The sequence below is a fragment of the Camellia sinensis genome, chromosome 2, assembly GCF_055761805.1.
Source record: "Camellia sinensis isolate YWXY chromosome 2, ASM5576180v1, whole genome shotgun sequence".
NCBI lineage: Eukaryota > Viridiplantae > Streptophyta > Magnoliopsida > Ericales > Theaceae > Camellia > Camellia sinensis.
The window spans coordinates 58,284,241-58,301,754 of record NC_138962.1 but is presented as its reverse complement, the minus strand read 5'-3'; the positions used below and the strand labels follow the sequence as shown (position 1 = coordinate 58,301,754).

General features: G+C 36.5%; 1 protein-coding gene and 1 long non-coding RNA gene across 4 annotated transcripts; one reads left to right on the top strand and one right to left on the bottom strand.

Annotated features, from left to right (window-relative positions):
* The first annotated feature begins 199 nt into the window (after positions 1–199).
* LOC145820054 (uncharacterized) lies at positions 200–2,228 on the top strand. The gene is made up of 2 exons (XR_014360973.1): positions 200–1,282; positions 1,994–2,228. It is a non-coding gene; the product is annotated as an uncharacterized LOC145820054 (long non-coding RNA).
* Positions 2,229–3,596: 1,368 nt separating this feature from the next.
* LOC114317386 (KH domain-containing protein At1g09660/At1g09670) lies at positions 3,597–15,859 on the bottom strand. 3 transcript variants are annotated; one of them, XM_082914509.1, is made up of 8 exons: positions 15,701–15,859; positions 15,464–15,602; positions 14,323–14,408; positions 5,823–5,968; positions 5,058–5,192; positions 4,857–4,973; positions 4,096–4,239; positions 3,597–3,997 (listed from the first exon to the last, which is right to left on the bottom strand). In XM_082914509.1, the coding sequence occupies exons 2-8, from the start codon at positions 15,565–15,567 to the stop codon at positions 3,836–3,838; spliced, it is 894 nt and encodes a 297-aa protein (XP_082770635.1). In that variant the 5' UTR covers positions 15,568–15,602; positions 15,701–15,859; the 3' UTR covers positions 3,597–3,835. The 3 variants fall into 3 exon arrangements, with proteins under 3 accessions (XP_082770635.1, XP_082770636.1, XP_028119886.1); XM_082914510.1 differs by having other exon boundaries at positions 15,494–15,602; positions 15,701–15,844; XM_028264085.1 differs by having other exon boundaries at positions 15,464–15,627; positions 15,701–15,838.
* Positions 15,860–17,514: the final 1,655 nt, after the last annotated feature.

Sequence of the window (17,514 nt, the reverse complement as noted above, 5' to 3'; positions counted from 1 at the left end):
CATCTAGGCCATTTTTTTGCCATTGCGTGGCGTCAGGGTTTCTGTGCAGGTGTAAATGGCAAATTACTATTTGGAGGTTAGTTCCAACGGCCAAGATTGGGATAGGTGATTGAGGAGTGTCATATAATGAGGTCAGAGGTTTCTGATTCATTAATTGTAAAATTTGTAATATTACAATCAAACAGAATTTTTGCAGATTTTTTTTTTTTTGTATTTTTTTTTTGTATTTTTTGTATTTTTTCAAGGTTGCCAATTTTTTATGAATTTTCAGCAAGTCTCAATTTGCTGTTCGTGACAATGTCTCACGACTCGGACACGTGTGATTGAGGGTTACTTCTTAAAGGTTGTGTAATAGGCATAAGCACCCAATTGGGTGACATTGAGACTTCAGAGTTAATATATAATACTGAGCTCTACTCTGCAAAGCTTTATTCTACCAAATACCAATTCAGGGTTGACTACTTTTTGGGGTGGATCAGGGTTGACTATGCCGGATCCTATATCGGTAGGCTTGAATTTCTTTAATGGATAATGTGTTTTAACCCAAAAGAAGCCATAAAAACTGCTAGTACAGCTGCTTTTTTTTGTGGGTTATTATTATTATTATTGTTGTTGTTGTTGATTTATTCTTTCCTCCTTGAGTTGAGATTGGGATGACCGCATTTTTGGCAAAGTAGACGTTACTGATTTGGGGAATTATTCTTTTTTTTGATAAATGGTAGACCCATTTGAGAAGTCAAATTTGACAAAAAGCACTATGCTTTATTTTCAACAACAGGAGCAAAGTTAGATTTCCTGATGCATTGACATTAGATGTAGGCTACATCATGAAGCACTGGTACTCCAAAAAATATTGCCGTACAAGTATTGGGTACTTACTGGGTATCGGTGTGCGTATCGGTGTGGCTGCACACGTATCGGGTATGCCAAATACACACTAGGTACGTTTTATACGGTCTGGAGAAATTGGGTACGCGGTGGGTACTCCATGGGTATGGGGTTGGGTACAGCAGGGCAAAAACAAAATTTTTATAATTTTTCAAGGGCATCGGAGCAATTATTTTATGTACATTTTGAAAAACTTAATAATTTTAGATGTTTTGTAATAATAAAGAAGATAAACAAATTAGGTTTACAAATATCTCTATATTTGTTCCTTTTCTTCGTCATATGGTCATGGCGGTTCTCGATCTTGACTCTCATTGGAAGAAAGGCGTTGGCGACTCAACTCTCGATCGACGAAGGCGGCGGCGCATGTCGGCAACGGAGCTCAAATGATCCGGTGAGTTCATCTTCTTCAATTTTTTCTCTTCTCCTTCGATTCTTCCTCTTCTTCTTCGATTTTTTTTTCCCTTCAAATTGTTGTTCCTTCTATTGTATCTGATCTCCTTTTTCTTCGTTTCTCCTTCAATGATTCTTCTTTCGTGATCTGTTTTTTTGCTTTTTTGTTTTAACATTTTTTGCTTTATTGTGGTAGTAGACAATCAGAATTATATAAAATAAAAAATAAAAAATTTAAAATCTAAGACAAATTATTGTGTTAATGGAAGATGCGTTATTGTGTTAGTGAAAGTTGATGTTTTAACTGTCCTACCTAGGAAATGGTTTATTATCTTTTATTTTTGTTTAGCGTCATTCAAATAGCTCGTGGCCTTCAACTTTAATATTGGTATTGTTGACCAATGATTATTTTTTGTTTTTTACTTTAGTAGTAGTATGTTTATGGTATTAAACTTTGATTTGCATGTTAAAAGTTTAGCTATAAATTATAAATAAATAAATAAATATAGGTGTACCCCAGTCGTACTTGTACCTTACTATTTTTATATTTTGGCGTATCGGCGTACCCGTATTGTACTTGTACCAAAATCCGTACCCATACCTGTGCTTCATAGGACGTAGCGCTCTAGCTGGTTTGTTAGCATCGATAGGTAGCTTCATTCTAGTTCAACTTTCTTTGGTTTCATTATTAAAGGTGTATGCACTTTGGCAGGGATGGCATGGTTCATCAGATGAGGTTGTGTTATATGAGTTGAGGTGGGATCCAAGTTGCAGATGAGTTCATTTGGTTCTAATGTTTTTATTGCAGCTTAGGGAACTGTTTATATCTTTTTCTTATTTTGAAAATCTATGTCAGATCGTTTGGTTTGGTGCATTTTTTGTTCACAGCTCGTGAGGTAAAAAATAATTTAAATAAATTGAAAAAATAGTTAATTATTGAAAAGCAAGAGAAGGGGTATTCTTATATTTTCTAATTATCAACTTTCAGCTTGTTAGAAATTGGCACCCTATCTCTTATTACTATGGTGTTGTAGTCTCATCATGAACGCCTTGGGCCTCTTTGTGTGTAGAAATATATATATATATATATATATGCAATTGTTTTGTTTAGTCTTTAAGATGCAAGTTTGATATCATATGAAAGTTCCCAAGTAATTTTTTTCATTAGGTTTTGGACAGAAAAAAAAAAACTTGTAAATAGGTTTTGATTAAAGAATTGTAGAACCACCTCACAAAAGCTCTTATGCACTAGTTGGACAACAAGCTTAGAATTAGAAGGGTAACAAGCCCAAATAATGCTGCATAAGTTCCTTACCACACAAAGAATCATAAATGCGTTCAAAGAAAAAAAAAAAAAAGAATCATAAATGAGAAACCTTCACAAATATTTTGAAAAAATAGATTGGTTAAATGCTTTAAGTTCAAAATACTATGGCCCAAGGTATTTTTTTATGTCATGAAACAATTTCTGGTACTGATTTATTGAAAAGCAACCCAATGTTTTCCCCCCCCCCTCTCACTCAATACTAAAAAAAACTTTTCCCCTAAATTCATTAGGCTTGAGGCATTCATACATGTTTGCGTAAGCTGGTTGGAATACTCATGATCTAAGTCTAAGATATAATTTAAGCTAAGTTCTAATTAAAATGTTGCAAGTGACTTTAAGAGTCAAACTACCGGTTAGTGTTTTTGCCACAATGAAGTAGACTAGTGTGTGCAATCAAAAATGAAAAGTAATGGGCTTAAAATAAGAAGTGGACTCTATTTCATGGGAATGCCACCATTGATGAGACTTCTTGGCTATAAAGAGTAATGATAAAATGACCATCACTTTTAACAACATTTCAAATTCCATCTTATATAACATAATTACAATCACAAATGTAATAGATCCCACATGAGGTTCATCGATATCCAATGGTCATGATTGTACTACAGAAGATAGGTATTTTAAATGTGATCAAAAGAAATGGTCATTCTAACATTATTCAAGCATAAATGCTCTTCCCTTGTCACAATTGTGCTGCGTGACAAGATTGAGATGGTTTGATCATATACAACGGAAACCAACAAAAGTAAAAAGATACGATACAATGACAGTAGATGAAAGTGTTAGGAAAAAAAGTAAACTAAAATTGACATGGGCTAATATAGTTAATAGAAATATATATCCACTTAATTTGACTAACCAAATGACTGTTGATAGAGTCGAATGGAAAAAAAATGATTCATGTAACCGACTCTATTTGATAGGACTTAAGATTTGGTTTGGTTTGACTTGTGCCACGAAAACCTTTATTCCTCAGGCTAATAAGTTATCTAAAGTCATTTTCTTGAATAATCTGCAAAATATTATAAAAATTACATGCCTAGTGTTGCTATCAGGAAATACATGAAGTAAATGTGGGCGTGGGCGTAAAGTAACTAACCATTTGGTAATTTTTGGCATGTGAAGGGCCTTATTCACATTATTTGTCAGAGTTGACAATCAAGCAATCAATCAGATACTCATCATCAAACAATTAAAAAAAATCTTAATCTTCATCTATGGGCATTATCGTCCTGTCTTGGCTCGTTTCAGTCCTGTACTGTCAAAAGGAGACATGCTTGGGCTCATAGTTGGACTACTCATGCTTGGGCTTTCTTCCCTCAGTGTACCATTCAGCATAGCCAATTCTCTTAGTTGTTGCTTCTTATAGTTATCCAAAGATTCATCCTGGAGAGAGAGAGAGAGAGAGAGAGGGAGAGGAGTCAGAAGTCTACAGAAAATGTAGTACTAGTTGCTACTGGATGCAAGGTTATTCCAATCCGTACCACAGGCTTCAAAAGGTTTTCCAGTATTGCAATTGCATGATCCAATCGAGAATCTACTATATCCTCGGGAAATTCGGCCTCCACCAACAAGTGTAGCGGCTCATTAAGGTGCTCATATCCGGGTTTATCTTTTAATTTTTCTTCCTGATGAAAAAGACGAGGGTCTATCATTGGAAATTATAAGCACGTCACAAAAAACAGATGGACATTCATAGAACTATTGGTTGTCAGACTTATTTGGGTTACATTTTTTTTCCATTTTTCTTCCAATGAATTCAACCCACCATTGACTAGAAGATGGGCATAGATTGACTCCTTAATTGGAAAAAAAAACATTTAAGTGGGAACAATTCGAAGTAATTGCACTTTCATGAAAATGCAAACTCGAGAAAGTGAGAACCATGTCCCATGCCACAACTTTCACATGCACATCACCGAGTTGTTCCCATTTAAATGCAATTTTTCCTATATTTTATTTCCATTTTCTTTTTTTGTTTTCTTTTTTTCATACCCTAATTGCTTAAGATTTCTCCAGTTTAGTGTTGCGATATGTATGAAATTGGAATAGTTTTGAACTATTGATAATTTATTTTTTTACCATATCAAACAAAACGAAATCTTGTGTCCCAAATTGACCCAACCCAAATCCAAGTTTTCCTTAATTTCTCAACTTATTTTCAGTGTCATTCTCATTATCTGGTAAATTATCTTGAAGTGATTCAGCTTGACAAAATTTCATGATAAGAAGAAAATATTCATACCTTAATAGAGTCCTTCACCGAGCCCTGACCTCTTATATATACTCTACATTCTGTCATTGCTTCAACCCTTTTCAGAGAGTTCCCACGTGGTCCCAGAAGTCGGCCAACAAAATTATACTGTGAGAAATTTTGAGTTAGAATTTAGAACCCCAAGTAAAAAATGAAAACCCGACTTCCAATCAAGTAAGATAACATCTTTACATTTGGGAATTTGTCCACTGGAACATCAAGTCTAATAACTCTCTTCACAATAGGAGTGGTTGGGATTCCAGGTGCCCTGTGCCAACCCATATGGGAACCTTGAGACGGGGTGATTCTTTTGAGAAGTTCATTTTCCTGAAGCAACATTTATAGTGTAAATTTCCAAATCATTTTTCCGTAAAGCTCAGTCAGTTAACTACACTATAAATTAAATTTTGATATGTTGATTGTTAGGAAATAAGTGTCAGGTACAGCCAAACTTATTGCAATAAATTGACCTGCATAGATTAGGTGAGCAGATCAAACAATACCTCATGTAAACTCTTTTTGAACAAGTCACAATTTTATAATAGAAACCTCAACAATAAGTGGGTATTTTATTTGTAAAAAATTAAAAGTGCTAATAACATCAAGACCCATCAACAATTAATAAATATCACCTGACCCCCTCATCTATGAATATGCATGTTTTGACCCTTCCAATTATAAAAATACGTCACTTTCACTCCTCTAGAAGGGGGGCACTGATACGTTTTTATAGTTGAGGAGGTAAGGTGATATTCCCTAATAGGTGAAGGGGTATTGATATGATTAACCCAAATTAAAAATAAATAAACAACTTAACAATAGTAATGATAACTATGGTCATAATAACAGCAATTGTCAGGACACTATTCAATTCTAAACCAATTAACTACATTAAGTTACATAAATAAATAAAATAAAAAATTGTAAAACTCCACAAAAGATGCAAAATTTCATTACCTGTGTGTGCACTGCAGACCACCTGTCCAAATCCATTGGTCCACCATTTGCTTGTTGACCTAGTGACCTAAATAGATGTTCATGCCCGATTCTTTCATGATCAACAAAATTTTGGGTGGATATCAATCTTGATGTCCGCATGATTTCTTCATTGAGATGAACGAACCAAAAAAGCAATTTAGTATGTGGTGAGGATCGTTAGCAACCACATAGGTAGACAATTTGGTGTATACAGCAAAACACCTTTAAAGTGAATTTTAGCTTCCAACAGAGACTACCAACACATTTGATAAACATAGCAAAGACTGACAGAAAAACTCTTATACAGGTCAGAAATCAGAATCACCCAAGAAAGTTATGCTACTGGCTACAAAGGCTTTCTTTTAAGGAAAATCCCTCATCAACCGTCATCCAATATTGTTTTGCATACGAGGTATTAATCAATTATAACTTGGTATCAACCAGGTATCAGCAACATCTTCTGTGATGTCAGAATTTTGGCAGATTCAACAATAACATTTACGTAGTATCTTGGGTACTGTTCATATTATCTGGGGTACTGCTCATACCAAACGTTTGTCTTTCCTTGAATAATTAAACTCTTTGTAACACCTTTACTAAACCTCAAAGCTTTTAAGTTTGGCCACCATTAGCCACAGAAGCTGATCATAATTAGCATCTAAAGACCTACTGAATTGCTGCCCTACATCCAGTTTGGTATTAGGAATTTATTGGGCACTGTTCCCCACACTCGTCATACATCACTCTGATCTGCTTTATTGCCAAAAAAACCATCCCAACACTCTATCCTTTAGGTCTTGTGATCTGATCTAGCACTCACGCCCAGTGCACCTTCCAATGATCAACGTTACTTACATCAATTCCCAGGATCCTCATTTAGTGCCTCATGGACCTTGCTTAAAAAATAAATAGGGAGAAAGAATGAGAAAAAGAAGGAAGCATGAGAAGCTTGCTATATTTCCATCCTACCACAGCTACAAAGATACTATGCTTCTTTTTTTTTCAGTTATGACGGAATGTGTCCAGATATTTGAGGGAACATTTTTCCTCCTTCAATCCATGCTTTATACGGAATTAGAAAATAAACCCTACATAGATTGATGAAGTTCTGAATGCACTCTATTCAACAAGTGACACTTCCAAACACAGGTAACAAAGATATTACCTTCCTTTGTCTGGGTAGAAATTTGAAGACTGGTACATTGCTACTCCACACAAAGCCAGCTCCTCTAGAGGGTACCCAACAAGCAGGTGTTTAAATTTTATTGCACCATTCAAAGAGAAACTCATCATACTGAATTTACCATTCCATACAAAGAAGCCACCCTTAAGGATCTTCAACGAACAAGTCACCAAAATTATGCTATAACTACAATAAACAGTACAAAACCTTGTGCCCACCAACCATGTCAGTAGATTACAAGCAAACCAATATCCACAACTGCCACCAAATTTCCCTAGAAATACGCTTATTTACCATTTCTGGTTGGATCCTTGAAGCAATCCTCCTCAACTTTCCACTGTTTAATAAAAATCTTCACCAGCCCCACTTGTAAGAAGAAAAAACACCAATTCCCTCCTACTACAAACTATCCCCCCCCCCCCCCCCCAAAAAAAAAAAAAAAATCAGAGAGATAGAGAAGTCCTACCATCATTCTTCACATTCCACTTTTAGTTTCCTCAACATTTTTTAACCTTTTAAATCCTCTGCCTAAATCATCTTTTTTACCCACTAACAAGTTCCTCCACCTTCCCTATAACCACAGCCAACTGCATGGTTATGTCACATCCGGAATATCCACTTCACCCCTCGGTTGAACATTTTAATCATGTGAAAAGATGTACCTAAGGACTGGTTTTACATTACTCCCCACCCCACCCCACCCCACCCCCACAGGAACAAAAACTTAAACCATCATATCCTATTTCCAAACTTGGATATAAGCTCCTGTACGATAACTATTGGGGTTACCAGCAAGGGAAAGGTTGGAGGTGAGGGGGGAGAGATGAGGTAAATGAATGACTATTTTGTTGGAACTGAAGCTTGGGTAACCAGCTTGGAGAATGATAGAATATCACCCTCTATTTATAGATTAAGATTAGGGTTTACAAGAAATGCAATTACAAGATGATCCCCCTGAGTGCTATCCCTGAGTGCATAAAATGATTACAGACAGACCCTAGTGTATCTTTCGGCTACCTTTCGGCTAATATAATATCACTTAATATAATATGCTAACACTCCCCCTCAAGCTGGTGCGAAGATATCTCTCATGCCCAGCTTGACTAATATGTCATGAAATGGTTTAGTGCCAATCCCCTTGGTGAGAATGTCAGCAAGTTGTTCACCAGACTGGACAAAGGGAGTACAAATGATACCACTAGTGAGTTTCTCCTTAATGAAGTGGCGATCAATCTCAACATGTTTTGTCCTGTCATGTTGAACTGGATTGTGAGCGATGTTGATGGCGGCCTTATTATCACAGTATAACCGCATGGAGTCCGTTTGATCAATACCTAGATCACGCAACAATAATTTGATCCATAAAAGTTCACACACACCTTGTGCCATAGCTCTAAACTCAGCTTCTGCGCTGGACCTGGCAACCACATTCTGTTTCTTACTCCTCCAAGTAACTAGGTTGCCGCCAACAAATGTGCAATACCCTGAAGTTGATCTCCTATCAGATACTGATCCAGCCCAGTCAGCATCTGTATAGGCTTCTACACGAAGATGATCATACTTTGAAAAATACAGACCCTTACCAGGAGCAGACTTCAAATACCTCAAGATTCTCATGACAGCCTCAAGGTGAATCTGATGAGGAGCATGCATAAACTGACTAACTATACTGACAGCAACAGCAATATCAGGACGGGAGTGAGATAGGTAAATGAGCTTACCCACTAGTCGTTGATAGCTCCCCCTATCCACAACTTCTCCTCCTTCATCATCCCCTAATTTCTGATTGGGTTCCAGGGGGGTGGCACATGCCTTGCAGCCAAGCATCCCAGTTTCCTTCAACAGGTCAAGCACATATTTTCTCTGTGAGATAAATATCCCATCCTTAGAGCGAGCAACTTCAATTCCCAGAAAATACTTCAAGCTGCCCAAGTCTTTGATTTCAAACTCTTTAGCTAAATATTTCTTCAACAGAGGTATTTCCCCACTATCATTGCCTGTAAGAACTATGTCATCTACATAAACAATAAGTGCTGTAGTCTTACCGTGTGAGGAATGTTTCACAAACAATGTGTGATCTGCCTGACTTTGTTTGAAGCCATATTTAAACATAGCCTGAGTAAATCTCTCAAACCAAGCCCTTGGAGACTGTTTGAGACCATATAATGACTTTCGAAGTTTGCATACTTTGCCTTCTGTTTGATGATCCTCAAAACCCGGAGGGATGTCCATATATACTTCTTCTTCGAGGTCACCATGAAGAAAAGCATTCTTGACATCAAACTGATAAAGCGGCCAATCCAGATTAGCTGCTAGAGAGAGAAGTATTCTGACTGAATTCATTTTAGCCACGGGTGCGAAGGTCTCCTGATAATCAATGCCATATGTCTGAGTAAACCCTTTTGCCACAAGTCTTGCCTTGTAACGCTCAATAGACCCATCTGCTTTGTGTTTCACAGTATATACCCATTTACATCCCACTGGTCGTTTGCCCGGAGGTAACTCAGTCAATTCCCAAGTGCCATTCTTCCTAAGTGCTTTCATTTCCTCAATCATGGCTAGTTTCCATTCAGAGGTAGCAAGAGCATCCTGAAAATGGTTAGGAATGCTAACAGAGGAAATATTGGACACAAACGCTCTGTATGAGGATGACAAATGAGAGTATGATACAAACTGTGAGATAGGATGTTGAGTACAAGATCTCACACCCTTCCTCTTGGCAATAGGAATATCAAGATCAATGGACTCGAGAGATTCAAAGTTACCTCGACTCTCATCAGAAGCAGGAGATGGCAGTGGGGTAGCAGAAACGGTCCCGTGTATCCAGTTAACTTGTTTTCTGTCTATGTCCCGGACATAAACATGCCCATCCGTATTCTTGGTGACAGTGGGTTCTAGAGTCCCAGTAGAAGAGGGTGGTGCAAGAACAACTGGTTCCTCCATAGGAAGCACAGTAGTAGCGGGTGGTGCAAGAACAACTGGTTCTTCCATAGGAGGCACAGGACTCACTTCACACCAAGGCTCCCCCGGAAATGAGGACGGTAACACCGGAGAGGACAAGAAATAGGACTGGGATTCAAAGAAAGTGACATCCATGGACACAAACTACTTACGAGAAGAAGGGTGGTAACATTTATACCCCTTTTGAGTAGGAGAGTAACCAAGGAAAACACACTTGAGGGAGCGAGGGTCCAACTTACCACGAGAGGGAGAGTGATTATGGACAAAACAGATACAACCAAATATTTTGGGAGGAATAGAAAACAAGGACGAAGAACCAAGGAGGACATGAAGCGGAGCCTGTTTGTCCAAGATCTGGGTAGGGAGACGATTAATAAGATGGGCAGCGGTGAGAACAGCGTCACCCCAATAGGGCCGAGGGACATTCATAAAAAAACACATACACCGAGCCATGTCAAGAAGGTGCCGATTCTTGCGTTCGGCCACCCCATTTTGTTGAGGGGTATTGGTGCAAGAGGTCTGATGGATAATGCCATGAGTAGAGAAATATTGTCCTAACCCAGAATCTATGTATTCCCCGCCATTATCAGAACGAAATATTTTGATAGTGGCCCCAAACTGAGTACAAATCATCTTATGAAAAGTGCGAAACACAGAGAAAACCTCACTCTTATCTTTCATCAGATACACCCAAGTAGCACGAGAAAAATCATCAATAAATGTAACAAACCAGCGATGACCTTTCACAGACAGAACACGAGAGGGACCCCAAACATCAGAATGTATTAATGAAAAAGGAACGGAGCTTTTATTCAAACTGGGAGCAAAAGAAGCTCGATGTTGTTTTCCAAGTTGACAAGACTCACAAAGAAATTCAGACACATGATGTTTTGCAAAACTAGAAGGAAATAAATGCTTAAGTAAATGAAAGGAGGGATGCCCAAGACGCCGATGCCACAGCCATAAATCAGCGGGGGTAGTAGAAGACGTGGTGGAAGAATAAGCAAGTTTGTCCGGTTGATCTAGGAAGTAGAGACCATTTTCTGCACTACCACTGCCAATCGTCCTCCCCGTGACAAGGTCCTGAAAAAGACAATGATCATGAAAAAACGTCACGCTACAATTCAAATCTTGGGTAAGACGACTTAAAGATAACAGATTAACAGAAAACTTGGGAACATGGAGAACAGAAGATAGATGTATGGTAGGAGTGACTTGGACTAAACCTTTTCCAGAAATGGAAGAAACAGTACCATCGGCAATCCTAACTTTGTCCTGACCTGAAGAGGGCTTATAGACAGAGAAAAGATCAGAGGAGCCAGACATATGATCTGAGGCACCAGAATCAATAATCTAAGGCAATGATGTATGACACAGGAAAGCACAAGGAGAAGATGCTAAGTTACCTGAGCGGGCAAAGGACGAGGAAGCGGTACTGAGAGTAGTAGAAGATCGGCGGTCCAACAATTGGCGCAAAGCATCCTCTAGTTCAGTATCAGAAGTTGGGGTAACAGAAGTAGATTTAGACTCAAGGGTATCAACGGTACTTGACTGATGAGCCCGGGAATATGAACCACGTCCTCTAGATTGGCCTGACCGACCTCCTCGAGAACCAGACCGATCACCTCGACCCCCGGATGGAGTCCCATGAAGCTTCCAACACGTCTCACGAGTATGCCGCGGCTTCTTGCAATAATCACAGAATACAGACTCCTTATTAGCAGACGAAAGAGGCAGGCTGAGGCCATCTCGAGGAGTAGACAGTAATGCGGAACGGTCAGTAGAGACAGGGGACATCATGGCAGACCGGCGACTCTCCTCATTTTGTACATAGGCAAATGCCTCCTGAAGTGAAGGAAGAGTATCCATACTCAAAACTCGACCCCTAACTGGATCATATTCCACATTTAAGCCGGCCAAAAATTTAAAGACCCGTTCCCGGGCGATGAACTTTTTGTACCCAATAGAATCAGTAGGGCAAACGGGCTTATAGTCTTCCAGGTGGTCAAGGCGTTTCCAGCCGTTGGTAAGGAAAGTGAAGTATTGAAGAACAGTTTGCTCCCCCTGAAGTGAGCTCTCAATAGAGCGGCGCAACTCAAATGCCTGTGAAAAATTTCCTTTGCGGGAATAGGTAACAGCCACAGCCTCCCAAATGTCCTGGGCGGTTTCCATAGACAAGTAGCCCTCACCAAGTTCTGGAACCATCGAATGGATAAGCCAACTCATAATCAAAGAGTTGGTAATCTCCCATTGGTCATATCCTGAGTCAGTGGTACTAGGTGCCTGTATCCTGCCATCAATATACCCCATCTTTCCTCTGCTTTTCAAAAACAAAGTCAAACTTTGAGACCATGCTAGGTAGTTTTGACCATTAAATAGAGAGGTGGTGATTTTCAGACTAGGGTTGGGGTTCTCAGTCATGGTAGTAGGTAGAATGGGACTCTCACTCTTTGGTGTTTGAGAAGAAGGAGACACACTGGTGGAATCTGTCATGAATACAATACTACCGAACCCGCAACAAAACTAGTGATAATCACAAACCCGGAAGGTGGTAGTGAGATAACAGGCACAATGACTACTATAAAGACATAACAAAACAAAAAAAAATTAAGAAACCATTCTTCTTCTTTTTTTTTCTTTTTTTTTTTTTTTTTGTTTGTTTTGTTTTTTTTTTTTGTTTTTTTTTTTTTTTTTGTGTTTTTTTTTTTTTTTGTGTTTTTTTTTTTTTTTTGTGTTTTTTTGTGTTTTTTTGTGTTTTTTTTTTTTTTTGGGTTATATATATATATATATATATTGATTTATTTATATAAACATGTATTTATATATATAAATATATATGATCAGGTTATATTAATATATATCAGCATATATATACATGTATTTATATATATCAAGGGTGTGAGATACCAGAGTGACGAAGGCGAGGGAGATGAGGACGACGAGGGCGATGGCGGAAGGCGAGGGAGATGAGGACGACGAGCAGACGAGCAGACGAAGCAGACGAAGCAGACGAGCAGACGAGCAGACGAAGCAGAGACGAAGCAGACGAGCAGACGAAGATGAAGACGAAGCAGACGAGCGGAGGGACGAAGATGAAGCAGAGGACGGCTGAAGGAGATCAACCCAGTAGATGATCCAACTAGGTATGTTTTGAACCCTAACCCTAGAGGTGTAGCTCTGATACCATGAAGCTTAGGTAACCAGCTTGGAGAATGATAGAATATCACCCCCTATTTATAGATTAAGATTAGGGTTTACAAGAAATGCAATTACAAGATGATCCCCCTGAGTGCTATCCCTGAGTGCATAAAATGATTACAGACAGACCCTAGTGTATCTTTCGGCTACCTTTCGGCTAATATAATATCACTTAATATAATATGCTAACAGGAACTGCTGCACGTTGGAGCCAAAGTAACAAAAGCTAGAGGTATAAAATCCACGTGAATCAACAAATCAAGATAGTGGTGAGAACTTAATCTAATTATATGCACTGAAGTAACAGAAAGAGGGTTAATTACTCGTTAAGGCATTTCGGCAGAAATGGAAATGCAACAAATCTAGAACGATGGGTTCCTTTAATTGTTCTTTTTGATGTTTCATTTGGACTATGCCTGTTTCGACATAAAATACTTTTGAGGAAAATATTTTACTCATTTTCCAAAGTAAACAAAATATTTTTTTTAACAATAATAACTTTCATGAAAAGCCAAAAATGACTCTGGTTTAAAATTTTGTAAGTCATTTTTGGCTTACTCGCTCGACTCCTCTTAACAGTTGGGGAAAAACATTGTTCACAGCATTCATTGGGTTTTGCGGCAGCCAAGGTGAATGACTGGTTCTCCAAGTCCACAACTAATTGCAAGTTAGAGAAAGTGCAACTGAGTATTGGGAAAATATTTTACAAACATCATCCAAACATAGAAAAATAGGAAGGAAAAGTATTTTTTGCATAAAATTGTTTCACAAGCAAATTATTTTTTTAATGTAAAATATTTTACATTGAAACCAGCATAGCCTTAACAAAAAATAAATGTGTCTCCACTGAAATAATACAAAAAATGACATTAATCAAGATTACAAGGCATGCTTGGCTAGACTTCAAGCTCAGGCATGTACTTGTTACCTGGTACGTATTTGAAATAAATAGCCAATGCAATTGACCAATATTTTACAAAGATTAGATTAACAAAAGATATGAATTTTGCTCTCCCACAATGTAAGATGCATACTTGTTCTTTGTTTTATCAGAGACGGCACAAACTGTGAAGGTGTAGCCAAAACCATAGGATACTCCGTTCATTGCAGCCAAACAAGAGATAGAAGATTTGATACCTTGATTTAGAAGCCTGCCGCATACTGGAATAACTTGGATAAATGGCCCCAATTTTTGCCTCTCCGCCAACAATTCCTTCAAGTACCTGCCAATGTTGTACCAGTCAAATCACATATCAAAAACTCAGCATACCAAATGGACAGAGCATAAGTACTTAACATGAAAATAAATGATCTTCTAAAGCACTTGATTGATTACATAACAAATAAACATTAACAATGAAGGAAAGGCATGCTTTAAATTTTTTGAAGCACGTAACTAGTTTATTTTTTCTTAAATATTCTAATTTATATGCACACTTAGATATGCTATGTTATCAGGTAAATAGAACGCCATAAAACTGAATCATGCACAAAAAAAAAATAATATCAAATAAATAAAAGGGCCAAAATCTCTTATTGACAATAATTACCAGACCAAAAGATTACAAATATATGTATCAATAGCTTCTTTATTATATTTTCCCTTTCAAGATCAATTGCAACACTGGCCACAGTGACACATACAAAAAGATTTTATTTATAAAATAAATATTATTAAAAAATAGAGTGAGTTCTGTCTGCGCAAACCCATGTGATTTTGTATTGTGAAGTTAACTAGTAGAAAAGTATCAAAACCTAATAGTAAGTACTTTAGTGTTGTGTTTACGGTTGTGTTTGAATCTTGAATTTGGGAAGATGTTTGAGGATAGAAATAAAAAGTGATGTGAAAAGTGAATGAAGTAAAAGCTAATTTTTCACCTTTCCCTCCACAGATCACTCCACAAATCCAAGATCCAGACACAGCTAAGTCTCACCCAAAGAAGCTGTGTATTTAAGGGAATGAAATCATATATTTGAAAGCTAGCAAGCAATACAAACAACAAAAACCAATAATGCTTAATACCCAGATTGCCAATTTGAATTACAAGTAAAAAATAAAACAATACAACTGAAACTCTTTAAAATATATATATATATATATAGAGAGAGAGAGAGAGAGAGAGAGAGATTAAAACCCAATTGAAGCCATGCCAGGCAGACGATAATCAAAATCCAGTAGAGGGATATGTATGGAGTTTTTCAATGGATGTAGATTTACAAAAAGATAAATAAAACAAATATACCAGATTTGGAGTAAATAAAAAAAACAAAGACTGACCTTTCATGATCTAAGGGGAGAGAGGAAGACCTGTGAAGGGAACCATGGATTCCTGTTGTTGGGGAGTACTGGAAGTAACTTCCATGTGGGATTTTATTGTCCATAACCCAGAAAGAAACAACAGTTTCAGCAATCAAGTCTGCCAAATGTATGTGAAAAGTCCTCTGTAATTACACAATATTCATAAACAAGTAATACATGGAGAGAGAGAGAGAGAGAGAGAGAGAGATTGGGAGCCTGTGCTTTGAAGCAGAGACAGTAACAGAAGAGACTTGAGAGATTGGGGGCAGTGGAGAGACTCTCCACTCCTCTCCCCTTATTGGCCAGTGACAGGGGACTGGTGGGAGAAAAACCCAAACTCTTGATTGTTTGAGCTGTTGTACATAAATTAATAATAAAAATAAAAATAAATTACAAACACCCCTCTTAAAATTTATTTAAATTATAAATTATTTTTTTATAATTTTAAAAAATATATTATATCCCATAAGATTTTTAATTTTATAATAAATAGATCATTTTATTAATAAATTATTAAGTTAATTAACAGTTTTTAATAATGTTAAAATTTTATTTCAATTAATAATTTTATTATTATATAGGTGAACAATTAGAAATTTTACTTTTTCAATTAATTCTATTAAATAAAAAATTATGACGGGGAGACATTTGTAATTTTCTAAACTACTCAAATCACAGGGACAATTTGTATTTTATGTAAACTTTAGAGAGAGTGTATTTGTTATTTATCCTAAAAATAATCAATAAAATCAATTTTTTTTAAAAATAATTATTTAAAAAAAAAAAATTGAGAAGGGTCGTTGGAGAGACAGGGAGATATGCTGTTCTACCCCTTGTGGAGTCAACACCGGGTTTATATTGATGATTCAAATCATATGATTTGTCGAATAGATTATTTATCAAAAAAATCAAATTAATTGGACATTTGTGTCTATATAACAATATCACATTTGTTTTTTAAAAAATAAATGGTAAATATGATTTTGATAATAAATTATTTATTTTTAAAGCCTGACCATGTAGTTAAAAATGTCTGATTAACTTTAGTTTTTATCATGAATACTCTACTTGACGAACCTTACAATTTAACGATTCAGATTATTAAAATAGACCCGATATCAGTTCTTGTGAGTAGGGCAGATCAACTTGTTATGTGTTAAAGGCACAGTAGCATCCCTATACCAGATCTATGGAAATCAATAATGGATTTCTTTCAAAATTTTCAATATCTGGAAAGTGTTAAAAAAATATAGGTTAGGCTTACCTCCGGTTCTCATCTCGACTCGAGGGTGTTGTTCAAATCATAGGATCATTACAGGTTTTGCTTTGATGATTTGAATGATTTAGTAAGCTCCTTTGTAAATATCATCCAAAAAAAAATTTTGATTCGATAATTGTGGCTTGTTTATTTAATCGCTGTTATTTCTAGAAAAATAAACGATAAATGTGTTTTTTAAAATAAGTCATTTTTTTTTATATAGATAAACACACTAAAATGAATATATTATCGGATCAAATAAATTTTTTTCATGGACAATATACATACAAAAATTATATAAAATGAACGGTTCAAATCATCAAAATGAGACCTATAATGGACTCAATGAACCCAAATAACACCCTCTCCAGGAGAGGCAAGCCCAGGCCAATATATATTTTTAAAACTTCATTTTAAGACAAATTTTATTTCACTATAGTGCACTGTTAAGCCTAGGTGTTTAAGTAAAAATATAAAAATATAATTATATATAAGTAATCTCATATATAAGCCATAGACATTTTCATTGTTTGTTTATTTTTTTAAGCAAAATTCACTTTTAAGCCCTTATGTTTTATTTTATGTGTCATTTACTTCTTTAATAACTTCAAATGAGTGTATAACTCTCTCATATTCTAGTATGTGTTTTACATTTGTTGTTAACCCAGACAAAATGTCTACCATTTTGTGCACTACAATTTACAAATCATAAGGAAGTTGTGTAAGTGTTTAATCAAATGATAATAAGGTAATATACAAATAGACCAAACCA